Source organism: Dicentrarchus labrax, unplaced genomic scaffold, assembly GCF_905237075.1.
Source record: "Dicentrarchus labrax unplaced genomic scaffold, dlabrax2021, whole genome shotgun sequence".
NCBI lineage: Eukaryota > Metazoa > Chordata > Actinopteri > Moronidae > Dicentrarchus > Dicentrarchus labrax.
Window position 1 is genome coordinate 15,386,341 of NW_026136713.1, and position 21,765 is coordinate 15,408,105.

The 21,765-nt window shown below is 39.6% G+C and overlaps 1 protein-coding gene across 1 annotated transcript; it reads right to left on the minus strand.

The window, feature by feature from the left end:
• Positions 1-43: 43 nt before the first annotated feature.
• gabrp (gamma-aminobutyric acid type A receptor subunit pi) lies at positions 44-5,680 on the minus strand. Its single transcript, XM_051421168.1, has 10 exons — positions 5,393-5,680; positions 4,016-4,095; positions 3,754-3,866; positions 3,594-3,661; positions 3,258-3,475; positions 2,440-2,522; positions 2,067-2,204; positions 1,807-1,959; positions 954-1,147; positions 44-877 (listed from the first exon to the last, which is right to left on the minus strand). Exons 2-10 carry the CDS (start codon positions 4,066-4,068, stop codon positions 545-547), a joined length of 1,353 nt encoding a protein of 450 aa, XP_051277128.1. The 5' UTR covers positions 4,069-4,095; positions 5,393-5,680; the 3' UTR covers positions 44-544.
• Positions 5,681-21,765: the final 16,085 nt, after the last annotated feature.

A 21,765-nucleotide genomic window follows, 5' to 3' on the forward strand; every position in this document is an offset into this window, starting at 1 on the left:
GTTACCATACAGAACATCTCCCTCATTAACATGCACCAACACGTTCTCATTTACTGATTTATTCTTTTGATTTCACATGATATGCTGTGAAGTAAATAGGGCCTCCTACAAACAATGTGTGGAAGCCGAAACAAGAGAAAAAACACATCTACATCAGTCACTTGATGAAGGCAATTCAATGCAGCACAGTATAGTGTGATGCAGTTCAGGCAGCCTATTGTTTATAGCTAGTTAACTCATCCTCATTTGTTTCTATGTAGATGTCAGTAAATAGACAGATACAGGCTTTGCATTGTGTTACATGTCAGTATGTTGTTAGTAGTAAAAGCTTTAAATACAGAGTGAGTTACAAAGAAAAAATTCAAATGCTTTTCATCATTTTGTATCCCTATCTGTGGGACAAAAAGGTTTTATATATGTGATATAAAATGCTTATATGATCAGTTTAGATCCAGGCAGTGGCAACTGGTACTGGGTCCCAAATGAGGAGGTAGAGCAGCTTCTGGGTGGTGAAATTAACAATGCAGCAGCTTGGAGCCACTGCTCAGAGAAAGAGATAGTAAAGCCAGTAGAGGATATTGACAAAGAGGAACGCTGTGGGGAAAACGGTGCGAGCGTGGCGATCAATGTTGTGTGGATTTTCCACAGTGAAGACAGATGCTGCCCTACGTGATGCATCCTTCAATGAAGACAGGCCGCAGCCCTGTCCTGATATTTTCTCTTTTGATCCAGCATTGTTCCTAATGTCAGTGTTCGATGACTGCTCCATGGGCTCCTCTGCAGTGGAGACGATCTCCATTGACTGGTTTGGGTTGGTGGAGGTGACGATGGGGAAGGAGCCGTTTCCATTGGATTCATTGAAGTCCCTCAGAAGCTCCTGAAAGATAACAGACAGTTGCAATGTTTTCCTTGTCTAACTGTACCTCATATTTGAATGTGAACATTTTCCTCACCCTGTGTAAATCCTCTATGGTCTGGTTCTGCATGGTGTAGAAGTGAGCACAAGCGTACTCCAGCAGTGCACCAAAGATGAAGGTAAAGCAGATTCCCAGGTAAACATCTATGGCCTTGATGAAGCAGTTGGCATTAGGCAGGGAAGTTCGGGCGCCCATCATCAGTGTGGTCATTGTCAGAACTGTTGTCACGCCTGGAAAGTATGTCACAGTGATTGTAGTTGAATCTTTAATCAGTGCACTGGTAATCAGTTGTAGAGTGTTTGAAATGTGTGTTTGTCCGGTCCCTCATTATCTCAGTCATCTTCTACTGCTCAGATTTCCCATCTTGGTCTCATTATAAGGGTCAAAACCAGAGTTGAACTGGTGCTAAAAGGATGATTGTTGTGTGGATATTTATATTTTTATAGATGCAGATAAATTATCATATCAATTATGTTCAAGTCAAAAGGAAAATCAAAAGTCAAAAGTATCTTTCGAGTCAAGTTTAAAGTCATCAAATTGATGACTCGAGTCTTTTACCAGTCCAAGGCAAGTGACTTGAGTCCAAACATCTGGGTTATGATAATAGTTAAGCCAGAATTGGGTGCTGAATTAGATTTTTTTTTTTCAACGTATGAGTTTTGTGCTGCTTAATACAGGAAACATTTTAAATATATGGCATATCTGTCTGACCATATAAAGACTGTGAAATAGTATGTTATAGTGTATTATGCAATATGTAAGATCATACAGTGAATCAATATATAATGAGGAGTTTCTATGATAGTTATTCAAATGGATGCACTCAAACATACCAAAATAATAATACTTTAACCTATTAGTGAAATACTTTAAGAGGTCTGGTACTGACCAATACATGTTCTAGCTGGGACAGAGGACTGGCTGATCCAGAAAGAGACCCAGGAGAGAACCACCAGCAAAATGGAGGGAACGTACGTCTCCAGGATAAAGAACAGCACGTTTCTACGCAACGCAAAATGCAACACCAGCTTGGGATATTGTCCTGTGAAGAGACACAGAAAGACTCTCAAAACATTTGTGCTCTGTAAGAACAGTTTGCTTTATTTAACTCCACATGTAAGCGGGATTCTGGAAGCTGAACTGTCTTACCTGTCTCATACACAGCCTCTGACACTGTAGTATAGTAGGTCTCCACACTGTACTGAGCCAGCCGCAGTGTGTCAAGACCCTTCACTGAATCATTCCCTCTGGTCCAGTAGAAGACCACATCCTGCAGGTTGTAGCCCCCTTACCACACACACACACACACACACACACACACACACACACTCAAAAGTTATTTTAATTAATTACATTTTGATTAATATGATCTGCTAAGCATAACATTGTCTCTTCAGTTTGATACTCACTACACTGATCATGATGATGATGATGATGATGATGATGATGATGTTGATGATAATGGTGATGTATGTCCATCTACACACTGGATGGAGGGTTGATGGAGTTCACAGGTACTCACAGCTCTCCAGCTGCAGGGTGCACACCTGTCTGTCCATGGGGTACTTGGTCAGGTCCATGTTGCAGGCGATCGTAGCTGTGATGCTGGTGGTGTGTATTCATAGCAAGATCATTAAAACACCTTCAAAAACACTCCTTTGATGTAGGACAGGGCAATTAAAAATAATTATTAAACACAACAAAGTCTCCCACTGAACAATAACAAAAACAAAGACTCATATCTGAGGTCAACATCAGTAATTTCAGATGCATTAATTATATAGAAGTGGCTGACTTATGGCTTCATCAGACTCCAAATGTGTTCCTCCACTCAAGACAAATTAGAAATACCCTGGGTACCCTTCACAGTTCTGCTCTTTATGTACTCGATGAAGCTGTGCAGTCATAATCAGGTTCTGTTTCAGTGTGACATGACCGATTACACATCAGGAAAATGTTTTACTTTGGCCATAGGGGACGCCAATCTTCACTAACACAAACTGAACTGTTTGAAGGGCACGAGGAATGCAGAAGTGCAGTGGCATCCCCTTAAGTTATATGACTTATATGTTTTTTTCTTTCTTTTTTTAGGAGAACCCAAGGCCAATTCACGGTTGATTACCACAACAATCGGGAAATTTTAAATGAAAAAAACATGTCTTTCTCTCTTTTTTCTTCCTGTATTTTGAGTGGCACCCTCGCCCTTCTTCTAGGTCCATTTCCTTATAAAAGCTCTGCAAAATCTGTAATATACGTGCAAGATGTGTTACAGGAAAGATAGAAAAATGTCAGTAAATGTCAAATCAAAAAACCTAAACCTTTCCCAAAAAGAAAATATACCGAAGGGCGTAGAGAACGGTTCCATTGCTGAATATGCGTATGAGGCGGTTTTCCACTGTGACATCATGCAGGAAGGAACGCTTGGAGTCCGGGATGAAGGTGTCAGGGATCCAGAGCAGTGACACAAGACGTCCGTCCACGCTGACGCTCTCATTTCCTGGAAACACCAGCCTGGAGTCACGCCAACGCTGACGGAGGAAGATAGTTGCAGTGTAGTCCTGAAACGTTGATGTGAAAAACAAAAAGCCTTTATTCATTCATTCATTCATTCATTCATTCATTTAATTTCTTCAATCACACCCACTGACACATAAAATAGTGGGATGAGTGCTATACCATATTGATTTCGGAGATGGCATCAATGCTGGCGATATCAAGACTCATTCCAATCTCCACAGGCCCCTCTATCACAGACAGAGACAGAGGAAGAACACAAATGACTACTGTAGAGAAGCCTCTTCTGGTTCAAATTAATCCTTATCAGAGTCATTCCTACCATTAAAATTAGGTCTGAGGTAGCGGTTGTATCCTTTCATCAGCTTCTGAATTGTTGGCAGAAGCTGAGAGTCGTTCCACTCTCCCCAGTGGTGGTTAGGATACATACAACCACTGATAACAACGAAGGGAATGAAAAAGAAATGAGACAGGAGATGGGCCGTTACAGTTGGTGCAGAACATAAGCAAAGGAACTGCATTCTCAGTCAATGGAAAGAGAAATATCAGAATGTGTTCTTAACCCCGCACATGTCACCTCTCACCCTTGTGTGAAGCTCAGGCAGAGGATCAGTAGCTTGTGCAGCCGGACAGACATGGCGGATCAGCAGGCGGAGGTCAGCAGCTGTGCTCAGGGAAATGTGACAAACCAAAATGTGAACACATAAACAGCAAACCCACGAATCATTCTCCTGCACCTTCACATTCTGCATGGGGTCACACCGTTTCACCATGGGGTGGCAGCACCTAACCAAAGGAGATCTTGATCCTCAGGCGAAATGTGAGGCACATGAGCCATTCTCACCCTTTGATGTTATAAAACTGCGCTTTGTCCTTGCCCTCCAACTTGTAAAATGCAGTGGAAATGAGTATTGATCTCCGCCTCCCTGTTCTATGAATATATGAATAGCTGCTCCATCTGTCTCCCTCCCTCTCTCTCTCTATCTCTCACACACACACACACTTAAAAACACTAAAAGAGATAAAGACAGTCTCCATGAGTGCGCCTACGTATTTACATGCCAGTTTTTATGTATTTCTTGTGTATATGTGTGTGTATGTGTGTGTGTGTGTGTGTGTGTGTGTGTGTGTGTGTGTGTGTGTGTGTGTTGTGTAGTCTGTCACCTGCTGCTGATTCATGTGGCTACTACTCCATGTTTTATTCACAAAGCCTCCCTGACAACTAAACCCCGGATTCTAACTCATCAAGGATTCCTGTTCTCTAGCTGGTACTCACCATCATCATCCCTCCCTTCTCCTCTTGCAGAAAAATCTTCCCACACTTCAGCCCTCCTTCCCTCTTATTTTTCCCTCTTAATTTTCATTCAAATGATCTGAATCCATTATTATGTGTTTGTTTCCAGAAGGTTTGCCAACATTGTATTGACATGTTGCCACAGCCTCAGCAAAGCATTGCCATTAAATAGTCAATGTATTATTTACACATAGCCCTGCCATTGTAAGTGATGGTGCACATGAACACTGTTTCTAATGGGCAAAATGGAAGTTAAAGAATGTTATTAGGTCCTGTTTGTTTTTGCACATCCCACCTGATGATTAATTCATGCCACCATAATGTTCTCTTTTGATTCATTTTCTTGTGACCGCTTTTTAGCTTCAGCTTAAGTGTTATTTCATTATTTGTGTAGGTTTATGCATGCTCCCTTCTTACTCCCACTCCTCTTTTACTCGACATCCATCACCTATTTCCCTTATGGCCAAATACAAAAATGCACATTGGTTAATAGTATATGTCTTTGTTTTGCATCCTTTATATTTACTCTGAATTTGTCTGTGCATGCACATTCAAAAAACACAATTAACTTTATATTTAATCCTTTTATACTACAAAAGAAATTGTCTACCTTTACTTTTTTTTACACACACAGTTTCTCATTCTCAGATTTGGTCTCATCTCCTACCTGTTTCGTTCTTCTGCTTTTCTTTACCACCTCAGGTCACTCCTCTTCTCTTTCCACTCTTTCCTTTGTTTTCTCCCCCACTCTTTTTCTTTCTCTCCCTGATGTTGTGAGTGGCTGAGATTGGTCTCCTTCCTCCGTTATTTATGTTAGGTTATTATATCCCAAGGTTTCTTCCATCTACTAATAAAAACACAGCAGCTTCTGTTATTTGGTCCTGGTGTGTGGGCTACTGTTGGTTGTTTTACTGTTTGTGCATCTGCCTCTGTCTCTCTGCACAGCTGTATTCATCTCCCCACAGAGCCTCTGTGCACCCCCCTCCCTCCCTCTCCCTCCCTCTCTGTTTATGCCACTCACCCTCTCATTTGCTCTGCATCTCTCCCCTCTTTTTTCACTACTCCCCCCACCTTCACACACACGTACACACATTAACATCCAGTTTGATCCGCCATATCACTTCTTTTTTTCTTTTTTGTCTTCTCATTCTCCTCCTCCCACACGTTCTTATTCCTTTGGCCCTTAATCTCTATCTACCTCATTCTCCTCCAATTTAACCTGACATCACACCTCCTTCTGGGCTTCGAAGCTCCCTGTTTTATTCCCTCATGCCCTCTCCCCCCTTCAATCTCAAACTCTGTTCCCTTGCATTAATGTCATCATCAGAATTAGTTTCCTCACAGCTCTGTCTCCTATCTCCATCCTCAATTCCATAAAAACCCATGTGCCTCCCGTATGAGATGAAAGGACCCTTTTTGACTTTTTTCTTGAATATGGTGTCTTTTCATCCCTACTGCAGCAAACAATGACTACATTTTCATCTTCTAACACTAGCTACAATAGCTGCTGCTGTCAACATTTTGGTCATGTTGAAGCCAAATGTTGCTGATGTTCATTGCTGTTAATAAGAAACAGGAGCAGAATCCTGGTGTTGGTAATAGTGATGATGATGATGATGATGATGATGATGATGATGATGATGATGATGACACACATCAGTCAACCACAACCCAAAGACCAAAGCACTTTTTGCACTAAACGGTCAATATTTTTTCTCCAGACCTGGTTGGATTGTAATGAATCTCTTTTAGTTACTGGCTTTATAGCAGTGCTTCAACTCTAATGATATAGCCTCACCTCTGAGGGCCCACTGGTAGGAGTTCCAGTGTATGTGAGAAAGCCTTGAGGATACAGCCTAATAATACCTTATGAGATTTCAGTGCAGGCACTCGACCTGCTGCAGACTCTTTTCCCATTCCCTAGTACTGACTACTGATGATAACTGATAGCTAACAAGCTGATATTGCTAGCCCAAGGTTATTTAGTGCATCAATAACTTTTGAATCCCATGCTGTCATGGCAGTGGTCCTGAATAAACAGCCTTTTTGCCCTTAACAATAGCGGTGAAGACCGGTGTGAAATGTACATAAGATCATCTGATTTGCCTCCACCCAAAGAATCATGAACCACAGAACACACACAGTCCCTGACAGTGAAATAGACAAATGGAGTTGTCTGTGAAGCACCTGAGGGGGATGATGTAAATGTTTGATCTGTGAGTTACGGTGCTAATGAATAATTATAGTCAGTACAGCGGTGTGTCGGAGTGGCAGACAAGTCAGTGTTAGTCAGCATCCACCTGGCTGCCTCTGCCCACCTCCCTGCATGCTAATTTCTCTTTCACGCTTGTGGTTTTGCTTCTCTCACTATTTAAATTCTTTTTTATCCATATCTGTCCACCTGTCTATTTGTCTTACTTGTTTATTAGCTAGTTCACTTTTCATATTTTCTTGTTTTTTGCTCTGTCTCTGCCTCTGTCTCACGTCCTCTGACCATTAATCTGCTTTGCAGTTTCATGTTCCTTTATGGTTGCTTTTCTTGTTCAACACTTTAATGTCCTTTAAAAATCACAGATTGATACCCTACTAGAGGTTTGGTTGTGGCAGCAGTTAAGTCCAAATGTCCAGGCTTTAGACATGTGCCAAAAGCAGATGAGGCTGGAGTCTGGCTGAGACACAACTGGCACTAGTTGGTTCCTCAAAGCCGAACAAATAACCCTCTGGACCAGGAGCCAGGTTGCACCAGCTGTCCCTAAGTTCAGACTTAGTTTAGTTTTAAGTGTTTACTAAGTAGAGATTTATGCAACACTGAATTAAAACAAGATAAAATGTAAACAGATCAACATAAAAGTTGCTGCATTACATGAAAATAAGACAATATACCTCAAATGACAAATTGTTGGCTGAATGGCTAAAAATGTTGGTGTGTATCCAGTTCGCTTAGCTTAGCACAAAGGCTGCAAACAGGAAAAATGCTATTTTGGCACATACTGTAAACCCCTTTTTATACTTCAGTTTTTGTACAGCTTTAGATGTGCTGTAGACAGATTTTATTATTTTATTTTTTCTTTAGGCAGTGCCAAGCTTGCTGTTTTCCCCTGTTGCAAGTTTTTTTAATGCTAAGCTAATATAACTGGTAGCTGGAGCTTTTTTTCTTTTTCTTTTCTTTGAATATCCTACATTGATTTACCTATTATTGAACTGTTTACTAGCGAAGTCATTCCTTGAGTTTTAATGGTGCAACCTGATTTAGTAGATTCTAATTAGAATATAGCAAGTAATTAAGAACTCACAAGTGACTTAAACTTAATGGTTTGTGAATAACTGGTAACCCAATCTACATCATTAGAATCCATTTGTCTTGGATCTGCATCTAATGCTGGGGTTGCATGTGTGTGTACATGAGTATGTGTTTAGTGCTACACTACTTGGCAAGAGACTTCCAGTCCCAGCCTCACTCATTAAGGTCCATATATAGTGCTCCCTTCTGACCACTAGTTCATTTTTCATTTTAAATACAATCAGTTATTCTTGGCTAACAGCACAGCGCTGCTACATATACACCACAAGTAATCCTTCCATTAGTTGTGTGTCACTCAGCTCCACTATTGCTCTCCCATATCTAATCTCCTAACCTTTATAGCCCTCAGCTTTTCACTTCCTCCACCATTCATCAATTTACCCAAGAATTCCAGGAGAGGTACATGCATGCATCCTCCCCTACCATCTTCTGTCATGCCAAGAACACTGCAGCACTTTGGTTCCTTTCCCATCAATCCCCTTTTGCATAATCATCTCTCTCTGAATCTCTTTGAAACTCTGCTTCCATTTCTCTGTCTGTGTCTCTTGCTGTTTCTCTATCAATAAGCATTTTGATGACACCATGTTTCAGGTAATATTTATCTCCTAATATCCACAGAGGCACCCGAAGATGAAAATGTTACTGTCTGCACATAGGCCCCAGTGATTTGCTGTCATGTGACAAATGGAAATGTCTGCCCATGAGAGGGACAGAGATAAATCTCTCCTAAATGACTGTGATGGCTGCCATGTCCAGGCGGAACACGTATGAATTAATGTGGCGTATAGAGTCTGAGCCCTGTACGCTAGCCTCTGCTAGCAGCTGTCATGTCTCCCCATGACTGTTGTGTTTACTTGATGTAGATAGAATGTTTTCTATTTGACTTTCTTCAGATACAGTGGACATGAAAATGCAATTTAACATTGCTTTCAACTCTACTCTCTCAGGTTCTGCTGGCTTGTCCCCTGTGGCTTTATCTGCGGCAGAGCTTAAAGCAGTCCTTCTTTTGTGACATTTCTGAGTCTCTTTGTATAGTCCCCCTATTGATCCCCAAGTACTAACTAGTTTCAAAATTGTCTGCTTTTTCTCAGTGCAGAGTGTAAGAAGCTCCTGTCAGGCACAGAAATAGTCTTATTATCATTCCTCCTTTCATCTCTTTGCTGTCAAAGTTTTGGTGAAGTTTTATCCCTTCCCTGGGTATAATCACATGTGTGACATTAGCTCCCTGGTCCCTCAAGAACAGTATTCACAAAAGTATAATTATTTTGAAGACAATGTTCATAGAGCATGGTACAGCATTCTGTTTGGGACTGGGAGCAGAAACCTACAGGTCTACCAACCAAAACTGCATTTGGTGCATCTGTAAAATATCTTATTAAAAGTATAGACCCTCAGAGAATTGGAAACAACTTGACAAAGTAATGGCTAGAGGGAACCTCTGCTTCTAGATGAACATTCGAACTAGCTCTTAACATTAGTCTCCAATTTTGCATGTCATTTAATTCATGAATCAGTAAGGATCTAATAATAGTAAGTACACTGGCAATGGCTCAGCATTGGATCACCATAGCTCACCATCCCACCACTTCAAAAAAATGACAAATACATATTTTCTGTAAACTTCAGTAGTTAGCTTTCTTTCCCTTTTTAATTTATTTATGACTTGAGAATTATATAATATATATATTTGTGATTAGGAACCAGTTAGATAACCTGATTAAATAAAGGTTATATATGCTTGTAAGTGTGTAATTTGGTGTTTTTCTTTACAAAACAATGAATAGAATTTGCTTCCAGCAGCACAGGAAATGATACACAAATCTTATAAAAATCATCAGTATGAATAAAAGCTAGTATCACCACCTAAAGATGGAGAATATTGTTCATTTAGGTGAGTGTTGAACATGTAAGTCATCTTTTTGGCCCAAAAAGAATACCAACCAGAGCTGATGAAAAAGTGAAAGAAATTCTGAATAAATGAATGAGATCTGAGATCTGATGTTTTGTCTCTTTTGCCTCGTGCACACCATTCATTATGTACTCTATTAAAAATAGCGCAGGACATACACTGCAGAGTGACCTACTGTAGTCTATGAAGTGGAGCTGAAGTTATAAAGATGAGTTAAAAATGTCCTTCTCAACACAACTTTTTTTAGCAGTCAGAGCCACACCACAATAATTATCGATTTAACAGAAGAGCAGCTGCTTCATCGCTTTCCCTTCAGGACTTGAGATTTGGACCTTGGCCCAGAGAGAGTGAAAAATAGAATAATCCAGTGAGAAATAAGCTGCTTACTCCGTTGATGTTAACATCTTCTTTTCTGTCTTTAGCCGACTGCCACTTGAAATGGTATGGCGGTTATTTAGGCTTCAAAACCCTTGTATCCCCCAAATTGGAAAACATCATGGCTGGGGTACAACGACAGTTAAGTTTTCTTTTGGTTTTGTAGCCAATGATGTGAGATAGTTATCTTAAGAAAAGGCAAACTGACATTGTGACTCGTTATAAAATCAGGCATCTACCTGAGCAATGAAGAAAGTAATTGAGTCTTTGATCTGAAATACAGCTGATAGGGCAAAGAAAATTTGCATGAGTTTAACAGACTCGTAATTTTAGTCTCCATATAATAACACCCAATGACGCATCTGTCTCCAATCCTATCTTTATCAAACTAGCGTTGATCCCTTTATCCTCAGGGATAAACTTGCACATTCTATAATAGGCAAATTTTGTGTTGATACAATAATAATGTGGATTTTACACTGAATTAGACTAATTCACACTGTGTTTATTTGGCCAAGTGCATGCTTAATGCAAGGAAAACTGTACCAGCCACACTCTCCTGGCCACGTGGATACTGCCTGCTCTGCCCTCAGGTCCACTCGAGCTGTTATTAGACCTGTCAGCTGCAGAGAAGACTGAAAGTGCCTCTCTATGGACAGTAGTGGTGGAAATTAACTACTCAAGTACTGCACTTAAGTACAATTTTGAGGTAGGGCTACCTGTACTCTACTCTACTATTTACATTTTTTGCAACTTTATACTTCTAGTGGACTACACTTCTGAGGCAAATACTGTACTTTTTACTCCATTGCATTTATTTGATAACTTCAGCTACTAGTTACTATCCAAATTCAGGTACCAAATCAACACATTACTGTACCAATTTAATGATTCCCAGGGGGACATTCACAAGCCACCCAGCAGTATATAAAGTAATATGCAGTGCATACATTATATATATATATATATATATATATATATATATATATATATATATATATATATGAATTAAAATAAGCCCCACATTTAGCAGCTGCAGTATTAAAGCAATGTACACATTAATGCATCAGTAATCATAATCCAGCAATATGCATTATTTTGAAAAGGTCTATTCAGCAAAATGAATGCTTATACGTCATACTTTTAAGCATATTTTGATGCTAAGACATCTTTTAAAATGCATGGATTTTACTTGGAGTATTTCTGCACCATGGTATTGCTACTTTTACTAATTAATTTGACATACTTCTTCCACCACTGATGAACAGGATGTATCAAGATCTAACAGAATGGAAATTCTTCCTATCATATCAGAAATTCAGATTTTGCAAATTTGGATTTCAATATTCCCCTAAGCCATCACACTAGCCAGCCACTTGGGAATCTGAGGCAGTTTGAAATGTGTCATTCAATCAGTCAATCTCGTCTGTTATGGGATACTTCCACTAGCAAGGGAGCAGAATCTAACGAAAATGTGGAAGCATGGTTTTACAGGTTGCAGGGAAATGCTTTTAAATGCATGTGTAAACATTAAGGCACCAGTGGGACTAGTTAACTGCAGGTGGATGTAGTGTGGAGAAAAATGTAGAAGACGCGATAGTGAGGAAAAACTCTAAGGAATGGATTGCCAAGTAGGGAGAGCTTCGTAAATAGAGACTGGCGCTTCAGGAAAAAATAATCCCACCCTTATTAGCCGTGCTGGAGAATCTTGGCCATTACCAACACCTCGGTTTCCTGCCTCTATTTTTCTTCCTGTTGTGACTTCATCACCATTGTAGTCTGATAACAGGCTTCCTCCCCTTTCCTTCTGTTTATTTTTCCAACACTGCTATGCAATAATGAGAACGCTCTTTAAAGGTTAAAGCTATAGTTTTATTATTGACAGTTGGGAATCAATAGATGGGAAATATGCTTATTTGGTTTGTAGCTGAGCGTTAGATGTGACGATTGACGCAACTCTTACTTCTGTTCGATAAATATGAAGCTACACAAACAAGATATAACATGTGAATTTGTACGTTTTAGAGGCGCTGGTAGCTGGTAAGTTTGTTATCTTCAGACAGAACCAGGCTAGTGGTTTCCAGTCCAGCCTTTTCAGTGCTATGCTAATCCACTGCCAGCAGTAGTTTCATACCATACTGACATAGTATCGATGTCCTCATCGAACTCTCTGCAAGAATGCAAATTAATGTATTTCCAGAATGGTCAAATACTTTACAGACAGGACAAAAACAACATTACAGCTGCAGCTCTGAGCTCCAAACCTCTTTCTAAATCTTCCTTTCTCACTCCATCTCTTCCTGCCACTTCTTCCTCTTCACAGTAGTCTCCATCTTTGCATCACCCTCCTTTTGCCAATCAAGTGAAATGTTTTCTCCCCTGCCCTGAGTGCTCCCCTCTGTTTTTATCAAGTAACTGAAGTGTGAATCCATCAACCGGCATGAATCTCACAGGATCTCATACTGCTTCAGGTCATCTAATCAGCCATAACCCCGGCAACAAACAGGGAAAAGGACAGGTCAAGGATGTAAGTGCATTTAAACACCCCCAGTTTGTGCTACAAAAAAACCTGCTGTAATGCTGGTGTTTATTTTTGCTTATTGTATTCCATGCATTTCTTGGGTCAAGTAGGTTAAGGACTCGTTTTCTCTCCATTTATTCCCTTTTCTACGAATCTGCATCTCTGTATTGATACCATTAGCTTTCACTGACCTCTCTCATATGTTATTTCTCTGCTGTATTCTGTTTGTAATGGCGCTCCTTACCTTTATCAAATCAGTCTACTGACCCATAGTCTCTCCTTCCAGAATTACCCCTTCTCCCTGGAGCAAGTCCTGTCCCTTTTGCCTTTCTACTTGAAATTCAGATGAGTTGAGTGTCAGGAGTGGTTATTGTCTGAACCTGGGTGGCATCTCATTTAATTCCACAGGAGGCAGGAGAGGTGAGCAGGGAATACATTCCCCTGACACCTTCATCCTGCCAGCTCTGATGGGCTGAGGTACTGAGAAGAAGGAAATATGTATGCTGCTATGCTGTGTCTTTGTGTTGGATATGTGTGGAAAGTCTATTTATGATTGTCTTTTTCTTTAATTATTCAATTTACTTGTACTTTAACTGTTTTCTCTGTGAGCCAACCCTGCTGTTTTGCTAATTGATTTTATTTCAACCATATGCTTTATGAATTGTCAACAAAATTTTAATTAATTTTGTGATACTTCCACTATCAACAGCTAGCTAGCTATTTTGTTTAATATAAATTTGATGATAGAAAATTAAGATTGTCATTGTAAAGACAAATGTGACATAAAATGTATCCTCTTTTTATTTGCTTTAATTTTAGGAAATGGGCTTATTTGCCTCTTTTTGCAGAGGGTTAGATTAGAAGATTGATACCACTCTAGTTAGCTTAGCTTAGTTTAGCGCAAAGGCTGAAAATGGGGAAACAGTTAGCCTGGCTCTGTCCGAAGATGTCAGAGTGGTATCAATCTCCTCATCCAGCTTTTGGCAAGAAAGCGTATAAGCGCATTTCCCATAATGTCAGACTGATGAATCACAAACATGGCTGACGGCACTGTTCTCGGTTTGAGTAAGTGAGTTTTAGTCTAGCTACTCACACAATGTAGTCACTGATAATATTTTATCTCCTAAGTTAATAATTCATGGTTTGCTCTATGTGACACTCAATCACATTTTTTTTTTATTATTCAACAGAGACTGAAAATTGACAACACCTGCATTGTGTTGTTGGTTTAAAGACAATATAAGTGATGAAAGAGAGTTGGAAGCAACTCAGTTTTTCATACTTTCTGGTGACTATTTGCAAGAAGAATAGCTTTTGATTAAATAAAAAACTGTGGATGGTAGAGGCCAAAAATTCACATTTGGAAGAACACCTCCTTGTGCGTTGAGTGTGTGTGTCTAAATACATGTGTACTGTACTGCTGTGAGCTTTCTGCAGCAATTGCAGGACCCAACTCATCTGCATGGTCCAGTAGAGACTTCTCCACCCACACACGCACTCACACACACTTACACATATGCACACATGCATGCACACACATACTGGTTCCCCTTTTGCCAGAGGGATAAAGGCACACCAATTAGTATGCACCAGTTGATTTGCTCAGGAGTTACAGAAAAGCCCAAAGGGAAGATGAAGGTTCAGAAGGCCAAGGCAATGCGTCTGGCCCCAGCAAACAGTAGGGTTGCATTGCAGCAAGAATAATTAGGCACACAGTTGTTTCTTGGATGTGTAATGACTTTTAAACGAAAGCTAGAGTAGAGCTAAATAGCCAATTAGTGTGGGCATTAAAACACACATAGTCGCTGTCATGGAGCTCTTCCTCTTTGTGGTCACAATCCCTGTTCCATTGTGATGAATGGATGGAGACATAAAGACATGAACAAATTAATTTTCCCCTGCGGGTTCTCCCGCATCAAAATGTAAATTCCTACGGGTGATGCATCATCCTCGCCACATAAACAAGTTTATAGCTTTTCAGGAATTAACCTAGACAGCCTTATTTTCTCATTGACAGCTTTTCATATATGTGGTTTAATAAGGTTTACAATATCTGTGGTTGTTCAGCAAATGGAACTCTACTTACATTTTCAATTTATTGTTACAAGATTTTTCAATTAAGAACCACAATTTTTATTTATTTAAGTAATTTCACACAATGTGTTGACATGTGTTGCATTATCAGGGTGTATTCAGAAATTCCAAAAACACCATCAATGTTAAATGCCAATTTCAAAGTGGAAATGTCAACAGACGAATACGCAAACACTAACGTGACCGCCTCGTACATTTCCCTTAGTGGAAACAAGATTCCAAAATGGAGCAGTTGTTGATCACTTGCTGCCTCTACCGGCTGGTTAAAGGTCCAGTGTGGAGGATTTAGTGGAATTTAGGTGTAGTTGTGGATTGCAACCTCTTCGCTTCACCCTCACCTTCCAAGCGCAAAGGAGAAACTATAATAACCCTGAAAAACATGAACACCCCAGAGTCAGTGTTTGTTTTGTTCCTTCTGGGCTACTGTGGCAGAGATAACAATATGGGTGAATATATATGTGCAGCCACTTTCTGTGTGTTTTGATATAGGTTTGGCAAATACTATTTTTGGATGTCAGTGTGCTGTTTGAACAGTATATTGACTGGGAGTCTACTTATGTGTGCATGGAAGTCCTTGGTGGACTTGAGTCTTGGGAAAATATACCGTTTTAATGATTGTCATTGTCATTGTAAATTCATTTATTTCTGCTCTGGGAGCTTTTTGTGCTCCCTGGTGTTTTCACACTTCAGTAGCTTTTTTCAGTACATATCCTCTATATGGTAATGTTCTCTGCATTTAGGGTCTCTGTAGGGAAACTCAGTCAGTCAGTTCAACCGCAAAATCGAATCCTACATCTCCAGTCGCTAAAGTTGTGATCAATTATTCAATCAGGCATCAAGGAATTGCACCATAACAGACACAAAATAAAAGAATCAATCTTTCAGTACAGAAGTCACTGTGTTGATCACATATATTCGTCATTACCCACACTACACAATGAATGTACTAACTACAAAATATATACCATGCTTACATTTGCTTCATTCTCCAATGTGTGATATGTTTATAGATCCACTAAGTGGCCACCATAGAGTCCAGTCTTCAAGGGGATTGATTTTCTATCAGCCATGTGTGAAACACTTACTTCACCTGAACAAAGCAGGCAATTAATTTGCAATTGATTCTCACTTTGACCCCCAGAGATCTGCAAAGTAATGAAAAAGCAGATGGAAGGTTGGTGACTTTTATATCTTCATTAACAGACTTTTTGTCTGTCAATTGTAGCATGGTAATTATAATTTTTTTGCCGCAGAGCAACACTTCATTCAACACCAATCTGCTGCTGTAACTTTAAAAACTGATGTGTGAACTTCAAACTGTTCTTTCAATGACCACTAAAGGGACTCTTGCCTTTTAAGATACCTGTTCCTACATGTTACACACTCGTGGAAAGACAGGTAGGTTGGATTTGCTATATCCAGTGTCGCTATATATATCCAGTGAACTAAAACAAAGGGTTAAACGGAGTTCTATGCCAATCAGTGGTAAAACTAACATAAACTTGTGTTGTCAGTTAAGGTCAAATGACATTCAAAATATACTGTACAACCTTTGAAACCACGGCTGTATACCAGATATACTGAGCACCACTTCCTTCTGAAGAACTTTCTGTTAAGACTTGTTTGTTGGTAAAAAAAATAAAAATATCCTCACAGACTCATTGTTAATACAAATTCTATAGTTTTCTGCAACCAGAAAATGTTAAAGTTGGGTATTATTCAACTATGGTAGTTATTGGAGGGCTTGCTTAAGACTCATGACTCTGTAGGTTTGCTCAACTTTAACTTTATTGTCCTTAAATTTGTCTCCCAGCCACATAGAACACAGACATAACATAAAACATAATAAATACATGAAACAATGTTCTTCAGTAATAGCATAACATAAAACCTGAAATCCTAATTAAAAAAGATCAACATCATCTCCCACCAATATTATAGAGAAAACTGTTAATTTACTGCTCATCCAGAGCATCTAACAATTTCATGGCAGGACGCACAAAAGAATGTCCCACCCAGTTAGACCTCATATGGGCTTACAGAATACCGCAGATCTGCAGCTGTTCAAACTCAGTTAATGAGAAAAAAGCTGTTCTTTTGCCAACTGAGCCAAACTGAGGGCACGTTAAACATTTTAACTTCAGCAGGAGGAGTGGCAGCACATGTAGCCAAAATCATTTTCCCATGCATTAAAAAAATTATGTTATCTCTCATACTAGTGTGAAACAAGATTTGGATCTGGCTCTAGTTTGTGCAGTCATGCATATTAAGCAAGGTCTATCATGTTAAGGCATCAAATCCATATTTACCAAAGTTATTTTCATACAAGACACTTCAGGAAAATCCCTATCAGTACCTATCCAACCAGTGGAGTCAGGAACATTTGTTTTTGTCATGAGAGTGTGTGATAACACACAGGTTATGGGGGTTTGGAAGATGTCTGATGTTTTCAAGCATGCAGGACCAACAGTATCGTTAGGCAACTCACTCTAACCTTCACGCACTGACAATAACAGATTAGTGTCAGACTGATGGGTTTAGGATTATAAATTATGGCCTCTGTGGTAAAATGTATTGTCTCAGACACCTACTTACATTTGTGCATTTTGCCTGATAGTGGCAGTAGTTTTGAATCCACTATGCTATGCTATTCACGTTAAGCCTATGTTGTATTCAAAAAACAGTAGGGCCTTAGACAACTTCTGGTGTACTTATAGTCCTTCTCTGTGTGCAGCCACAAAACAAAATGATTTAGTTTTGCCTGGGTCTACACTTAAATCTGCTGCAGTAACAGCTTCTGTGCTTGTTTACACCATAATGGAGTGTCAGTAGTTTCAGAAAGAGCTATTGAACCCGACACACTCTGGTAAGTCCTTCAATTCCTCATCGTGGACAGTGCTGCAGCCCCAGTTTGTGCCAATAAATGTCCAGGATGCATGTGTACAGCATTTAAAAACTGTATTAGTTATCACTAAAAAATTGGTTACGGTTGTTTAGGTTTTTGTAAATCATTAGACAATAAGTATTGAATAAAATGCATGCTGATTTTTACAAATATCAATATGTCCTGCTGAGTTGTATTGCATGCGTTACTGAATAATTTGTACTGCATCTGAATGCTCGTACGAATAGAGTAGGAGGAAGCAGAGAGCTGTCACTCAGACATTTTTATTGCCACCACAGACATCATTATTCACCGATGAATGAAAGCAAACAAATTAAAGAAACCACAGTCTTCATTCAGAATGTTAAAAACAGTGAGTTTCGGGTTACAGTGCCACACCACACAATTATTATACTGCAGTGATGCAATGTGACAGAGAAAAACAACTTTCTTTCAGGCCATTCTCATGTTGTATCAGGCAAAATTGCTGCAGGAGGGTCCCTTTCTAAAGGTTAATGGCCTCATTTGCCGACTGGAAACTGAGCAATTCCTGTTTGTTTGGTGTGTTTTTTTTTTCTTCTTTAGTTTGGTTTTCTGTTGAGCAATTTATCTTCTAAATGAACACAGCCTGGCTCTCACTGATACTGTCTGGTCAAGTTTCAAAGCGGGTTAATGGAAATCTATGCAAGTCTCTTTTTGTTAGGACCGTATTTACTAAACAGAGACAGTCTTCACCCTGCAGAATACAGCCTGATAAAGTCTGTGTTGGCATGCAGCTGTACACTCAGAAAGTAATTTTATTCCTTGTTCCACACACAAGGACTAATATTAGATAAAGCTTCCTGAGAACAATAATAAAGGCACTAATATATTTCCCTTTCCCCTTTATTGAGGTGTTACTGGGGAGCCACACTGTATCATCAGAGGCAATAACAGAAGTATCTAAATATACAGCGAGAAGGAACACCCTCTTATTTTCACTTTAGCTCTTACTGTGTCATTTTCCAACCATTTTCCTTCATGAATATCCTCTACAAGAATGCAGTAGAACTTCATGTGACCTACCACTACCTATTTCTGATTACTTTGTATTTGTGATGAAAAAACTCTTTTTAATCACTGTTAATCCGATTTTGTGGTGCTAAAAATACGGTTTCCACCTGCTCATAATGTACCACCAAAGTTATGTTCTGGTCACAGAGTCTACAGCCATGTTAGCGTCAGAGGCTGTACTGTGCTTTGAGTTACATCCTAAAGTCAGCATGCTAACATGCTCATAGTGACAGTCCTAACATAGTACAGCTGGCAGATGAGAATATAATTAGTTTTGCAGGAATAGTATCGGACAAATTGAATTTTTGTTCTAATCAGATGATCTCCAAAGTCATTGGGGTTTATCCATGGCCACCATGGATGTCTGTACAAAATTTCATGGCAATCCATCTTATAATTATTGTCAAGATATTAAAGCCAAAGACATAAAAATGCTGGTGAAATCAGGGAATCACCAAAGCCCTTATGAGTCATACTCTGAATGTCTGTACAAAATTACACGACAATTACATCCGATAGTTGTGCTGCATGTCTCCTATTAACATATCCAATCGGGTAAATTGTGATAAAGTACAATTCTCAGTGTGCCAAAAACAGAAGAAAAGGGGGAAAAAACGGACAAAAGGATTACATTACAAAAGGCTTTCAATTTCTTAGATCCCCGTTCAGTTCAGCAGGTATCCAGTAAGACGTATACACTTTATTCCCCCCTTCTCCCTCCCTCACTGCAAAGCCCTGTTCATATCGCCATGTTTACTGCATGTTGACATGGAAAATATTTTAGGGTGAAATAGCAATGATTCATATATACACACACTCTCACTGCTCTCTGTGTTTGTCTTTAAACTTCACTTTTCCCCAAATCGTGTATATAAGCCATGTTTAGGAAGGAGAGATCACTCGCTGCCTTATCCTCTGGAGTCTGAGACACTGGGATGCTGTTTTACAAAGACGGAGCTGCTGCGTTTTTAATACTTTTTCACTGAGCACTTTAATGGGATTTAATGTCAACTTTTTTCACGGACTAAGATTGTTGGAGAATGGTGATGGCAACTTAGCGGGTGTCTGAGTCTAAAATTTAGGCACTGTCAAGAGTTACATTCTTAAGCAGTGTTATTAGGATTTCTGGCATTCAATAGCACAATTGTCATTTTACATTTTTAAGAATTTTGAAAGTAAGAGCATTTTGTCTGTCAAAGGTCTGCCAGCAGCACTATTGTATAAGCTGTGGTCTTAGAAATTGTACTAATTCTAGAGTTTTCCATTGACCTCTAAAAGGCACACAGAAGAAAGGTTGTTCAATGACTTCCAGACGAAGGGCAAGATATTTCATTCCTTTCGTCACCTGTATGCGTGTGTCTGGAGTGTGTGTGGGTGTTTACACAAAACAGCAAGCTGGTAATGCAGAGCTGGAGCACTGGGCATGACAGCATGTCTCCAGGCTTGACGTTCTCTGCTACCGTTTACTAAACAGCCTTGATAGGACACGACTGTTTTAGTAAATACAGAAGTTGTGTGTGTGTGTGTGTGTGTGTGTGTAGGTGTGTGTTAGTGTTTGGTACCAGGACAGTTAGCTTTCCGTTCAGTTAGCAGTTATCCAAAGTGAAGTGGTGCACCTCCTCACTTCAGGAGGAATAAAGCAGATTTACTACCTGTCAGACTTTACAAACTATTTATCTGCTACAGAGGGATGTGTGAAATCTGTTTTACGTTGCTATAATCAGAACTGTTCGTACAAACACAAATCTCTCATGCATAGCAGCTCTGGCGTAATCGTTCTCTGTCTGAGTTTATATTATAAACACTGCTTACTCCTATGCCCTGCCCTGCACACACACACACACACACACACACACACACACACACACACACACACACACACACACACACACACACACACACAGACAGTGTGAGGGTGTGTGGGTGCGTTCCGTTATTTCGACAGGTGTGTGGAAGACACGAGCCAGGTGGAGATGAGGATTTATAGATTTTAATCGTATCACTCTGTTGAGCAATAATTCTACTGCCTAAGGCAAGGAAGGTCCATAGATACAGTAACAGGTGATTGATGGATGCTGTGGTGGGTATCCCTGAATCATGCAGAAACAAGTGTGGTCTAAAATGTATAATAACACAATTTATAATAGCTTGGAGTCCAATATACATTGCTGCTTAATTTTGAAACTGAAAGCACTATCAGATAAAGGAATCATAAAATCAAACAGAGAGTTTTATGAAGGTTTCATTGTTATTCTCCAAAAAGTGAAATAAACAAAACAGATAAGTGTAATATCTGTGGATGAGCAAACTGTCCAAAAAAGCAATATATTCAATACAAATACAAGAAACAGACAGGGGAAGTTCCAAAATATCAAAATGTGTATTGTGTTTTGAGTTTCAATAAAAGCATATTGACTTTGGTTTCAGGGAGTCGTAAGGTACAGTAAATCCCTCAGGTTTTACCGTTTCTTATCTGAGAAGCTCCATCTAGAACACCGCATTCTCTCTCTGACCTTGTCATCCCCATCCACCAGTGTGATTAACGGCTGTAAATTTGCATCAATTTGAAACTGTCTGAATAAGACAGCAGAAGGTGATGTCTACTGTTAATGAAGTCTCCGAGACGAAAGCCCTATAATGTTTCTGTTGGCAGATACACTCAACAAGAGCTCATGCTAGATCGACAAGGCAAAGGGCCACCCTTATTCTTGATACCACATCTTTCACCTGTCAGCTCAAAGTCTGAACAAGACATGGAGGAAAAAAAGAAAACTAATTGGCTGAACAAACTATTCAAAGTGCCAAGACAATTTGGGATGTAAACATAACATGTTGGGACGGTGAGACTTCTTATACTTACTGTACTTTTCTCTTTTGTCTCCCCTCTTCTCTGCTTATCTCCC